General features: G+C 40.3%; 1 protein-coding gene across 2 annotated transcripts in view; it reads right to left on the bottom strand.

Annotated features, from left to right (window-relative positions):
* The window catches only part of ANAPC1 (anaphase promoting complex subunit 1), a 100,650-nt gene that overhangs the window by 70,477 nt on the left and 16,076 nt on the right, over nt 1-14,097 (bottom strand). For both annotated transcript variants that reach the window (XM_082641765.1, XM_082641764.1), the window contains exons 12-16: nt 7,850-7,940; nt 7,680-7,745; nt 4,219-4,353; nt 2,745-2,885; nt 1,884-1,944 (exon numbers count right to left, since the gene is read on the bottom strand). In XM_082641765.1, coding sequence (XP_082497891.1) covers nt 1,884-1,944; nt 2,745-2,885; nt 4,219-4,353; nt 7,680-7,745; nt 7,850-7,940 — 494 coding nt within the window. The remainder of the gene's footprint in view (nt 1-1,883; nt 1,945-2,744; nt 2,886-4,218; nt 4,354-7,679; nt 7,746-7,849; nt 7,941-14,097) is intronic.

Raw genomic sequence — 14,097 nt, 5'->3', positions numbered from 1 at the left:
CCCTGACAGTTATTAATAGCTCCCCATTTCACTCTCAAAAATGTCCTAGTTTGGACAATAAATTAAAGGCCATTCTAACAAAAACACACAATTTCTACATTAATCAGTTCATATAAAATATTGCTTCAATACTTCAGTAAATATGTAATGATCAATATATACCTCCTCAAATAGCAATGCTTACCTAGCATTAAAATATGTTCTGAATGATTGAACATTCTGGTTAACCAAAGCTTTGTAACTTTTCATTATTTCTGACAGCATTGTTTCTAAACTGTTTTACATGCTCTCTGATCAATCAATATCACGTAAACTCTAACTTTCCTAATGACTCAATATCATTAGTATGACTATCACTTACAGTACTACACTGTCATACAGTGACCCCCTCAGGGTGGCAAGGGCTACCGCTATAAAGAGGCCTGGGTCTGCTTTTGGTAGGAAATGGCCCCAAACTGCAATGTTTTCGTATCCTCCCATAATCTCTTTAGAGGATTCTTTTCTTCCCTTCCCACTGGCACTGTCACCAGGCCCATCCTCAGCAGCATATGCTTTTTCTCATCAATTTGCTACGTGTGTGCATATACAGCAAAGGTTGGAATCAAATGAAACCAATGTTAGAAAACCTAATGATCAAGTTTGTCATGACTGAATCCAAAATAAGTGTAAACCAGATACTGCCTGAGGGGCTGAAGAAAGCTTTATAAGTACAAAAACTTACGTGCATGAACTATGTGACTTCTATTTGCTCGTGAGAGAGTAAGATTTTTTTTTTTTTAATTAACCTGTTATTTGTTTTTATGTACTTTGGTTAGGCTTATACATCTTGAGATCACTGGCTAAATACCTTTCAGAAAAGCAAGCCATCTCCATATGAACTCAGAATATCATTTACTACACCAATGAAAGATACTTCCTAAAACGCAAAAGTCATTCTAGCCCACTTAGCAAATTCCAGAATTCACACAATCTGCCAACGCTCCGCTCTGGCAGTTAGGCTTTGAAACTAATAGATGTCCTGAATTTTCTTATATCATACAAGCATTCTTTTCTTAATTTACATTTGTTGGCAAATCTTTTCAATTCCACAGTTTTCTTTACTATTCTATGTTCAGAAATATTTTTCACCTAGTACTTTCCAAATTGCATTTCAATAATAATTCAAGCAGACTCCAATTTTATCAAAATACTCCTGAGTGTATTTTTACTATAATGTTGTTTTATTCAGTTAAAGGCAAGTATGTTAATTTTCAATGTATCTAACAATTGAGAGATATATTTTTGGATTAAAAACCATCAATATGGGGCTTCCCTGGTGGCGCAGTGGTTGAGAGTCCGCCTGCCGATGCAGGGGACACGGGTTCGTGCCCCGATCCCGGAAGATCCCACATGCCGCGGAGCGGCTGGGCCCGCGAGCCATGGCCGCGGAGCCTGTGTGTCCGGAGCCTGTGCTCCGCAACGGGAGAGGCCACAGCAGTGAGAGGCCCGCGTACAGCAAAAAAAAAAAAAAAAAAAAAAACCATCAATATGCCAAAAACTATTTTAGTTGCTTGGGCTTCCTTGTTTTTGAGATTTTCTTGCAACAGGCGTGTCCATACACTGTAATCTCACTGCATGGCTTCTTTTTCATAAGAAATCTCACAGAAGCAGAACTAGCACACACTTCCCGGGTTCCCCCAGCCTTAGAGCACACGTGGAGCAGACAGAGCAAAGTGCCCTCCAGCTCTTTTTTAAAGCTTCTCAGCACAGTAGAAAACTCCATCTCACGGCTTCAAAAAGAGCAAAATTTTTTAACCCAATTATTCATGTAAATCAGCAATTACTCCAAATCTTTTAAATAAAACTAAGAACACACAAAAGTGAGGTTTGATTCTTAATCATACCTAACTCAGAGGTGGCAATTTCAGGAATAGTGATCCTAACCATGGAGCCATTACTCAGTTCCTAGGGAAAAGAATGGAAACAAATAAGAGCAAGTAAATAGAATCTGTGCATTCTAAGTCTCTGAATGTCTTAAAAATAGCTGATGCTTCACAAGACTGTCTGTCCAACAAAAATGCAATAAAATAAATGAAAAACAAGCAATATTTTTCAAACAGAATTGAATACTTCGAAGTTTTAGAAACAATAAATGTACTTATTTGTAAAACATTTACAAAAATTCTTGTCTTTAACAAAGTGTCTAATTTTCATATAGACACTTGAGTCACCATCACCAAAAATAAGAGGCTCACTTTTAACAGACAAAAACCATGCCCAGGGCCTCCCTGGTGGCGCAGTGGTTGAGAGTCCGCCTGCCGATGCAGGGGATACGGGTTCGTGCCCCGGTCTGGGAGGATCCCATATGCCGCGGAGCGGCTGGGCCCGTGAGCCACGGCCGCTGGGCCGGCGCGACCGGAGCCTGTGCTCCGCAACGGGAGAGGCCACAACAGTGAGAGGCCCGCATACCGCAAAAAGAAAAAAAAAAAAAAAAAAAAAAAAAAAAACCATGCCCACATAAAATTCAACTGATTGAACAAGCTTTGTTTTCAATAAATTTTTTAAGAATACATGAACTTCAGAAAAGTTGGGCAGAACTACTTTAAAGTAAAATAGGGCAAAAAAATGACGCATTACAAGAGATTTTAAAAATCACAAGAAACGTTTCCATTTTTCACAAAATTCTGCATTCTGACAAACTTTAAATAACAGTCACAATTCTTGGAAAGTTGCCTAACCTTTTAAAAATAAATATGCATACTTACTAGCGTTACCCTGTTATGGACAGGGTCTCTTATAGAATGAATGTAAGTTCCAAGCTGTTGGAAAGTATAATCCTCATTATAGAGAGAATCATGAAGCTTTGAAGAATCCCTTAGTTCTGGAACTGGGGACAAGAGAACAGCCTGTAAAGAGTCATAAATACAACACATGTGAAGCATGTTTTGAGAAATTAAGGTTAAAGAAACTATATATCTTTTTTGCATATGGTCTAGCAATTGTACATAATGATTTAAAACCATTCTGCTCTAATCATGACTAAGTACCTTGTAGCAGACCAAGGTCCTCACCAAAGCAACTAGAAAAAGTCGATAAAAATAGCACATCTGATGGACAGCACTACAAAGCTGTGGAGACTACCTGGACTTGAGGGACCAAGATCAGGAGAGAAAGAAAGGAATCGGAGGGAGGTGGCCCCAGAGTCTTACAGCACTTGGGATCTAATTGGTCTATCTGCAATCCCAAGATAAACCTATTTAAAACACAAATCCTAACATTCTTAACTCCATGCTCAAAAACCTATAATGCCCTGGAGACTGCATTCGGAATAAAAACCTTTTCATCCTTTCTTTTTCAAGAGCATGTTAGGAAGACAGTGTAAATCCTAGCTCTACCATTTATTAGCTGTATGTCGGTAGACCAGTAACCTCCTTGTACCTCCCTATGTGCCCCTTTGTAAAACAAGGATTCATATTTTCCTAATAAAGAAGGGATTAAATGAGTTAATACATATAAAACACTCAGAACAGTGCCTAGTACACAGAGAACACTAGAAAACAGGTTATTATTATCCCACCCCCTGCCCTGCCTCACCCAAGAGACTACGTGTACTTTTATAAGCGTTCATTCATTCCACAGACTTCTTGAGTCTTCACTTGTATGCTGGGAGATGGAGATACAACTATGTGTTAAAATGTTCCGCACTGTCCTGACTCCACGCCCACACCCATGCAATTCCGCTTACCCCAAAGCTCCCTTCCGTCTACAGACATCCGACTTACCCTCCAGGTCCAAACCAAGGTAGACACGTCTCTAGAAGAGGAGCCTTTGATTCCACCACATCATCCCATCAGAATGTATCTTCCTATCAGTGAATCTCCTATGGTACTTTCTGTTCCTCTTAAGTCTTAATAGTCTACCTATCTTAAATTATAATCTCTTAAAACAGACTGTACATCTGTTCCACCCAAGTAAATTGTAAGATCCCTGGTTGAAAAAGAATGCATCACTTTCCTCACTGCAGCACCTTCAAAAAGTACCTTACCCATCAGAAGGGAAGTCAATGTACGTTTACTGAATCATTTGCGTTTGAAAATAGACACATTCTACAAGCATTAGCCAAACTTCCAATTCTGTCATCGTTAAAACAGAAAAAAGTTAACCATGGGAAGAACTAATATCTGACCAAACTTCTTTAAAACACTATTAATTTTTGACCACACCCACTCCCTGTCTTACCTCATCCAGGGATCCAAGCAGCTTACTCAGAGGGTTGGGAGTACTAACGCCGTCAAGTGGGGTGCTGGGCCGAGGCATCGTGTTCGACATTGTCAGGGAGGGAGCTGGCAGCCCAGGAATAAAAACCTTTCCCACCTTCAAGTGATAAAAAAATGTGGAAACAATTAGCTTTCATGTTGTGGTTGTTGTTGTCGTTGTTTTGGCCACGCCACATGGTTTACATAGGATTTTAGTTCCCCGACCAGGGATTGAACCCTGCCGTGGAAGTTCAGAGTCCTAACTACTGGACCACCAGGGAATTTCCTACTGTATCATGTTCTTAAATGAAACGTTAAGGCATGTAAGCATATATTTCTTTAAATATTTCAAAGTCTATGATCACCAAACACGACTAAGAAACAGAGAATTAAAATTTTAATAATGTATCAAATTCTACCAACCAACTATGAATATCTTGGCATAAATTCTTAATCTGATTCCTTCTTTTCATAACTAAGGACTTCTCTGGGGGCAGAAAACAGGGGGAATGTTAATATAGTCAAGACACTATACAAAATTCAAGTATACTATGCATTTTTCTACCTCATTGGTGGTAAAGGCAGCAGAGACACTAAGCTTTCAGAGACTAGAGAGAAAGACACCAATTACTTCTTGGGAGCCAAAAAATTTAGGCTGAAGCAATACTCAAGGAATTGAATCCAACCTAATTCAAACTGTGCTCTCTAGCTCGCAATCTGTCTCCTGTCATAAACTTTCAAATACTTCTTCCTCAAAAAAAATTTACATAAACTCTTCATTGACCTTAAAAGAATGAGCCAGCAATCCATGCTAACCACTCCTTCCTTTTAGCTACCCACAGGGTTCTCAGGAAAAACACAACAGAAATTCACACCCACACAGGCTGAAAACTCTTGATAGGACTAAAAGGAGATACTCAGAACTAAAGTGGAATTTTGACAATATACATAGTTATGTCAATATACTACCTGAAAGCTAATAGAATTACAGAAGTTGCCCAAATAAAATCCTTAGGATTAAAAAACAAAAATGACAGAACTAGTATATATATAAAGTTTTTAAAAAGCCATCAGAGACCACCCCCCTCCAGTTCATAAAAATATGCAATAAGCACATTCCCTGCTATTCCTCCCACTAATTACCACCACCACAAAATCTGCATGAAATGTATGATGCAACTAGCAGAAGACTCTAAAAGGTGAGGAAAGAAGACTGACTGGCTAGGGCCCTGAGAACCAGGAATGGACTATGAATTCCCTAGCTTTTGTTGTTGTTTCTCCAACTCCCTACATAACCAGGCCTTGGGCTCTCGAGAGGCCTGCAACCCAGAAATGCCCACAGGCACACACCAAAAGAGAGCCCATGAAAACCTCGCTCTTTTGGCCAAAACTTGGTCAGGAAGAGAGACTAAGCAGGGCAGAAACACTTTCGCCCCGCCTGCCCCACTTCAGGCAAACACACGGAAAAAGCCACAGCCCTCGGTGCCCGCCCCATCAGGAGCTGTGTTTGGAGACTCTGGGCGGGGTCCTGTCATCCCACCTGCAAGGACTAGGTGGCGCCCTGCCCCAGCACAGAGGCGAGGCCTATCTTACAGCCCAGCCATGCAGTAACCAGGGGGCATCGCCTCCCCTCATCAGGCACTGCAGCTGCAGACGCTGCGGGCAGAGCCCTGCTCCCGTTCCCACGAGGCAGCCCCTCTCCACCTCCCCACCGTGTGCAGCAACTGTCAAGGGGGAAGGGCCTGGCTTTCATCCTCCCTCAGTAATAAAAAGCAGTCTACCTCTCCCCTCCCTCTTCCAGAGACTGTGGGTGGAGCACTCTATTCCATCCCCACCCTGCAATAACATAGCAGCAACCCCTCGCTGTCCCAACTAGGGAGTGAGGGGAGGAATGGAGAGGAAGGAAATAGAGAAAAGGACTTTCTAAATACGTGTATGAAATCCTGGTGTGTCTTTTAGGATTAAAAAACAAAAATGACAGAACTAGTATATATAAAGTTTTTGTGAAACTGACCAACAATGAGTGACCCATGTGTGAAACTGACCAACAATGACACAGTAAAAGATCTGAGAACTAAACACTGATCTATAACACCATTCGGTTCTCAAACTGGCCTCTAGGTAACGTGGAAGTTGAGGCAGACCACAATCTCATTATGGGAGCAGACAGGAAAAAAGACCCCATCAGGAAAGGAATAGCTAGAAAACTTTTAGACAATGACCAACCTACTCCAGACAAACACGATAGGAAAATACTGCACCCCAGCCCTCGGCCCTGTGAGCAAAGGCCAGGTGGGAGCCTGGACTTCCACTATCACCTGGCTGTAATGAGGCACCAATTTGGGAAAAACAAAAACAAAAAGCTAACAGTACTTTGGGTTAGCAAGAATGTAAAGAGACTTCGAAAGCTCTCATACACTGTTGGAGGCACGGAGTACAACCTTGCAACCTTGATGCAACCTACACTTTGGAGAACAATGCGGCACCATGCGGTTAAGTTGAATATGCATATATTCTAAAGGCTAGGAGATATATATTTTAAAAAAACTTTTAAAGCATTGTTTATTAGAGGAAACAGCAAAACAACCCTAGTGGCTGGTAAAGTTCTGGTATAATCATACAATGGAAAACTAGGTAACAGTGCATGAGTCAACAACAGCTACACGTCAACACAAATAAATCTAAAAATAATATAATGTTGAGCAAAATAAGTCAGAGAAGAGTATGTGGTATGTTTCCTTTATATGAAAATCCAAAAACAAGGAAAACTAAACAATTTACTCGTCAGTGATACATACGTAACTGCAAAAGCTAGTAATAAAAACAAGGGACTGATTTATTCCAAGTAAGGATCTCTGGGGGATGAGGATACAGTGAGGAAACAAAATCCAAGAGACTGTAAATATATGGCAACATCCTATTTCTTAACCTGGGTAGTGCTTATATGAATGTTCGCTTCATTATCCTTCAAACTGTGTGTATTTAAATTTCATAATTTAAATTTGTAAAATGTACATTATTCTGTATGTAAAGTTCACAACTGTTTAAAAAGACACAGATGACATATATATTATACATTTAATACAATGAAACTTTACTAAAACTTTGAGACTTAAGAAAGCTACCCATACATCAATTTCAAAACTATATTCTTTATAAAATGTCAATTAACTTTCTTCTTTTTTTTAAAATCATCTATATTCATTAAAGTTTCCCCAACTGCCCTGTTTTCATAGTGCCAATCCATCTAATGACAGTGATCCTAGACCTTCAAATAAGGGCCAACCTAAATTGAAGGCTTCACTGTCAACTCTTACAAGAATCTTCTGCCAAATTCTATAGACAGGAGGTAACAAATTTAAAATATCAAACTAAAGTAACATTAAAAAATAATAATTAAGGAAGTAGTCCTACTAAAAGCATGAAATGCTATTTATTACTTACCCGAACCACTCCTGTGTACAGCACCAGGTTTCCACTGCCTTCCAGGACCAGCATAGTGTCTATCTTCTAAAAAAAAAAAAAAAAAAAAAGGCAAAACTTTTATTTTCCGATCTGTGCAAATTATAAAGCACAACGACTTTCAACTTCTCAAGAAATGTGCCTGCATTTACCTCCACTGGAGCTGCATCCTTTGCCTGTATGTTGGTGACGGAGCCAAAGATGAGCTGGGTTTTATCATTACTCTCTTGAAACTTTACACATCTAAATATTCAAATTAAAAAAGAAATACACTATTGATATATGCAACAACCTGTACTGATCTCAAGGGTATTATACTAACTGTAAAAAGCCAATTTCAAAGGTTACTTACTGTATGATTCCATTTATAAAACATTTTCAAATGACAAAATTATAGAGATGGAGAACAGATTAGTGGTTGCCAGGGATTGGGGACTGTGGTAGATGGGTGTGGTGTATGTGACTCTAAAGTGGGTAGCATGAGGGAGATCTGTGAGGTGATAAAGAAGTTCTGAATCTTGACTGGGACGTTTGCACAAATCTACACGTGATAAAATTTCATGGAATCATATACACACACAAATGAGTACACGTAAAACTGAAGAAGTTTGAATGAGGCCCATTGACTGTACTGATGTCAATTTCCTTGTTTTAACAATGCACTATAGATAGATATGTAAGATGTTACCTCTGGGGGAAAAAGTGCAGGCTACACAGGACCTCTACTACTTTACAACATCCTGTGATCTATAATAATTTCAAAATTAAAGGTCAATAAGTTGGTAAACATATAAATACACATTTTACCTAAGAAGATAAATGAATGGCTAATAAGCAAGAGAAGATGCTCAACATCATAAGTCATTAGGGAAATGCAAATTAAAAGCACTTAGGGAGCTCCCCTGGTGGCACAGTGGTTAAGAATCCACCTGCCAATGCAGGGGACACAGGTTCAATCCCTGGTCCAGGAAGATCCCACATGCCCCGAAGCAACTAAGCCCGTGCGCCACAACAGCTGAGTCTGCACTCTACAGCCCGCGTGCCACAACTACTGAAAACCACGTGCCTAGAGCCTGTGCCCTGCAACAAGAGAAGCCACCACAATGAGAAGCCCGTGCACCGCAAGAAGAGCAGCCCCCCCACTCGCCACAACTACAGAAAGCCCACATGCAGCAACGAACACCCAATGCAGCCAATAAATAAATAAATAAATAAATAAAAATTTAAAAAAACACTTCACACCCACCAGAAAGGCTATAATCAAAGAAAATGACAATATCAAATCTTGTCAGAAAGAACCAAGATGGCGGAGTAGAAGGACGTGCTCTCACTCCCTCTTGTGAGAAAACCAGAATCACAAATAGCTGCTGGACAATCATCGACAGGAAGACACTGGAACTCACCAAAAAGATACCCCACATCCAAAGACAAAGGAGAAGCCACAGTGAGAGGGTAGGAGGGGCGCAATCAGTAAAATCAAATCCCATAACTGCTGGGTGGGTGACTCACAAACAGGAGAACACTTATACCACAGAAGTTCACCCACTGGAGTGAAGGTTCTGAGCCCCACGTCAGGCTTCCCAACCTGGGGGTCTGGCAACGGGAGGTGGAGTTCCTAGAGAATCGAACTTTGAAGCCTAGTGGGATTTGATTTCAGGACTTGGACAGGACTGAGAGAAACAGAGGCTCCACTCTTGGAGGGCACACACAAAGTAGTGTGCACATCGGGAACCAGGAAAAGGAGCAGTGACCCCAGGGGAGATTGAACCAGACCTACCTGCTAGCGTTGGAGGGTCTCCTGCAGATGCAGGGGGTGGCTGGAGCTCACCGTGGGGACAAGGACACTGGCGGCAGAAGTTCTGGGAAGTACTCCTTGGCGTGAGCCCTCCCAGAGTCTGTCATTAGCCCCACCAAAGAGCGCAGGTAGGCTCCAGTGTTGGGTTGCCTCAGGCCAAACAACCAACAGGGAGAGAACCCAGGCCCACCCATCAGCAGTCCAGTGAATTAAAGTTTTACTGAGCTCTGCCCACCAGAGCAACAGTCAGCTCTACCCACCACCAGTGGCTCCCAGTCAGGAAACTTACACAAGCCTCTTAGATAGCCTCATCCACCAGAGGGCAGACAGCAGAAGCAAAAAGAACTACAATCCTGCAGGCTGTGGAACAAAAACCACATTCACAGAAAGACAGACAAAATGAAAAGGCAGAAGACTATGTACCGGATGAAGGAACAAGATAAAACCCCAGAAAAACAACTAAATGCAGTGGAGATAGGCAACCTTCCAAAAAAAAAGAATTCAGAATGATGATAGTGAAAATGATCCAGGACCTCAGAAGCAGAAAGGAGGCAAAGATCTAGAAGATGCAAGAAATGTTTAACAAAGACCTGGAAGAATTAAAGAACAAACAAACAGAGATGAACAATACAATAACTAAAATAAAAACTACACTAGAAGGAATCAATAGCAGAATAACTGAGGCAGAAGAATGGATAAGTGACCTGGAAGACGGAATGGTGGAATTCAGTGCTGAAGAACAGAATAAAGAAAAAAGAATGAAAAGAAATGAAGACAGCCTTAGAGACCTCTGGGACAACATTAAACACAACAACATTCGCATTATAGGCATCTCAGAAGGAGAAGAGAGAGAGAAAGGACCAGAGAAAATATTTGAAGAGATTATAGTCGAAAACTTCCCTCACATGGGGAAGGAAATAGCCACCCAAGTCCAGGAAGCGCAGTGAGTCCCATACAGGACAAACCCAAGGAGAAACACACCAACACACACAGTAATCAAATTGGCAAAAATAAAAGGTAAAGAAAAATTATTGAAAGTGGCAAGGGAAAAACGACAAATAACGCACAAGGGAACTCCCATAAGGTTAACAGCTGATCTCTCAGCAGAAACTATACAAGCCAGAAGGAAGTGGCATGATACAGTGAACGTGATGAAAGGGAAGAACCTGCAACCAAGACTACTCTACCCAGCAAGGATCTCATTCAGATTTGATGGAGAAATCAAAAGCTTTACCGACAAGCAAAAGCTAAGAGAATTCAGCACCACCAAACCAGCTCTACAACAAATGCTAAAGGAACTTCTCTAAGGGGGAAACACAAGAGAAGAAAAGGACCTACAAAAACAAACCCAAAACAATTAAGAAAATGGTCATAGAGGGCCTCCCTGGTGGCGCGGTGGTTGAGAGTCCGCCTGCCGATGCAGGGGATACGGGTTCATGCCCCGGTCTGGGAGGATCCCATATGCCGCGGAGCGGCTGGGCCCGTGAGCCATGGCCGCTGGGCCTGCGCGTCCGGAGCCTGTGCTCCGCAACGGGAGAGGCCACAGCAGTGAGAGGCCCGCATACCGCAAAAAAAAAAAAAAAAAAAGGTCATAGAAACATACATATCGATAATTACCTTAAACGTGAATGGATTAAATGCTCCAACCAAAAGACACAGGCTTGCTGAATGGATACAAAAACAAGATCCATATATATGCTGTCTACAAGAGACCCACTTCAGACCTAGGGACACATACAGACTGAAAGTGAGGGGATGGAAAAAGATATTCCATGCAAATGGAAATTAAAAGAAAGCTGGAGTAGCAATACTCATATCACATAAAACAGACTTTATTTTTTTATTTTTTTGGCAGTACACAGGCCTCTCACTGTTGTGGCCTCTCCTGTTGCAGAGCACAGGCTCCAGACACGCAGGCTCAGTGGCCATGGCTCACGGGCCCAGCCACTCCACGGCATGTGGGATCTTCCCGGACCGGGGCACGAACCCGTGTCCCCTGCATTGGCAGGCGGACTCTCAACCACTGCACCACCAGGGAAGCCCCAAAACAGACTTTAAAATAAAGAATGTTACAAGAGACAAGGAAGGACACTACATAATGATCAAGGGATCAATCCAAGAAGAAGATAATAACAATTATAAATATATATGCACCCAACATAGGAGCACCTCAATACATAAGGTATCTGCTAACAGCTATAAAAGAGGAAATCAACAGTAACACAATAAGAGTGGGGGACTTTAACACCTCACTTACACCAATGGACAAATCAACCAAAATGAAAATAAGTAAGGAAACAGAAGCTTTAAATGACACAACAGACCAGATAGATTTAATTGATATTTATAGGACATTCCATCCAAAAACAGCAGATTACATTTTCTTCTCAAGTGCGCACGGAACATTCTCCAGGATACATCACATCTTGGGTCACAAATCAAGCTTCAGTAAATTTAAGAAAATTGAAATCATATCAAGCATCTTTTCTGACCACAACACTATGAGATTAGAAATGAATTACAGGGAAAAAATGTAAAAAACAAAAACACATGGAGGATAAATAACACATTACTAAATAACCAAGAGATCACTGAAGAAATCGAAGAGGAAATCAAAAAATAACTAGAGACAAATGACAATGAAAACACGATGATCCAAAACCTATGGGATGCAGCAAAAGCAATTCTAAGAGGGAAGTTTATAGCTATGCAAACCTCAGGAAACAAGAAAAATCTCAAATAAACAATCTAACCTTACGCCTAAAGGAACTAGAGAAAGAAGAACAAACAAAACCCAAAATTAGCAGAAGGAAAGAAATCATAAATATCAGAGCAGAAATAAATGAAATAGAAACAAAGGAAACAATAGCAAACATCAATAAAACTAAAAGCTGGTTCTTGGAGAAGATAAACATAATTGATAAACCATTAGCCAGATTCATCAAGAAAAAGAGGGAGAAGACTCAAATCAGTAAAATTAGAAATGAAAAAGGAGAAGTTACAACAGACACTGCAGAAATACAAAGCATCCTAAGAGACTACTGCAAGCAACTCTATGCCAATAAAATGGACAACCTGGAAGAAATGGACAAATTCTTAGAAAGATATAATTTTCCAAGACTGAAACAGGAAGAAACAGAATATATGAACAGACCAATCACAAGTAATGAAATTGAAACTGTGATTAAACATCTTCCAACAAACAAAAGTCCAGGACCAGATGGCTTCACAGGTGATTCTATCAAACACTTAGAGAAGAGCTAACATGATCCTTCTCAAACTCTTCCAAAAATTGCAGAGGAAGGAGCACTACCAAACTCATTCTATGAGGCCACCATCACACTGATACCAAAACCAGACAAACATACTACAAAAAAAGAAAATTACAGACCAATATCACTGATGAATATAGAGGCAAAAATCCTCAAGAAGATACTAGCAAACAGAATCCAAAAACACATTAGAAGGATCATACACCATGATCAAGTGGGATTTATCCCAGGGATGCAAGGATTCTTCAATATACGCAAATCAATCAATGTGATACACCATATTAACAAATTGAAGAATAAAAACCATATGATCATCTCAATAGATGCAGAAAAAGCTTCTGACAAAATTCAACACCTACTTATGATTAAAAACTCTCCAGAAAGTGGGCATAGAGGGAACCTACCTCAACATAATAAAGGCCATATATGACAAACCCACAGCAAACATCATTCTCAATGCTGAAAAACTGAAAACATTTCCTCTAAGATCAGGAACAAGACAATGTTGCCCACTCTCACCACTATTACTCAACATAGTTTTGGAAGCTTTAGCAACAGCAATCAGAGAAGAAAAAGAAATAAAAGGAATCCAAATCGGAAAAGAACAAGTAAAACTGACACTGTTTGCAGATGACATGATACTGTACATAAAGAATCCTGAAGATGCTACTAGAAAACTACTAGAGTTAATGAATTTGGTAAAGTAGCAGGATACAAAATTAATGCACAGAAATCTCTTGCATTCCTATACACTGGTGATGAAAAATCTGAAAGAGATAGTGAGGAAACACTCCCATTACCACTGCAACAAAAACAATAAAATACCTAGGAATAAACCTACCTAGGGAGACCAAAGACCTGTATGCAGAAAACTATAAGACACTGATGAAATTAAAGATGATACCAACAGATGGAGAGATATACCATGTTCTTGGATTGGAAGGATCAATATTGTGAAAATGACTAAACTACCCAAAGCAATCTACAGGTTCAATGCAATCCCTATCAAATTACCAATGGCATTTTTTACAGAACTAGAACAAAAAAATCTTAAAATTTGTATGGAGACACAAAAGACCCCGAATAGCCAAAGCAGTCTTGAGGGAAAAAAAACAGAGCGGGAGAAATCAGACTCCCTAACTTCAGACTATACTACAAAGCTACAGTAATCAAGACAATATGGTACTGGCACAAAAACAGAAACATAGATCAATGGAACAAGATAGAAAGCCCACAGATAAACCCACACACCTACGATCAACTAATTTATGACAAAGGAGGCAAGGATATACAATGGAGAAAAGACAGTCTTTTCAATAAGTGTTGCTGGGAA

This window comes from Mesoplodon mirus (genome assembly GCF_964341445.2).
Source record: "Mesoplodon mirus genome assembly, chromosome: 14".
Taxonomy (NCBI): domain Eukaryota; kingdom Metazoa; phylum Chordata; class Mammalia; order Artiodactyla; family Ziphiidae; genus Mesoplodon; species Mesoplodon mirus.
This window is presented reverse-complemented; position numbering and strand designations above follow the sequence as displayed.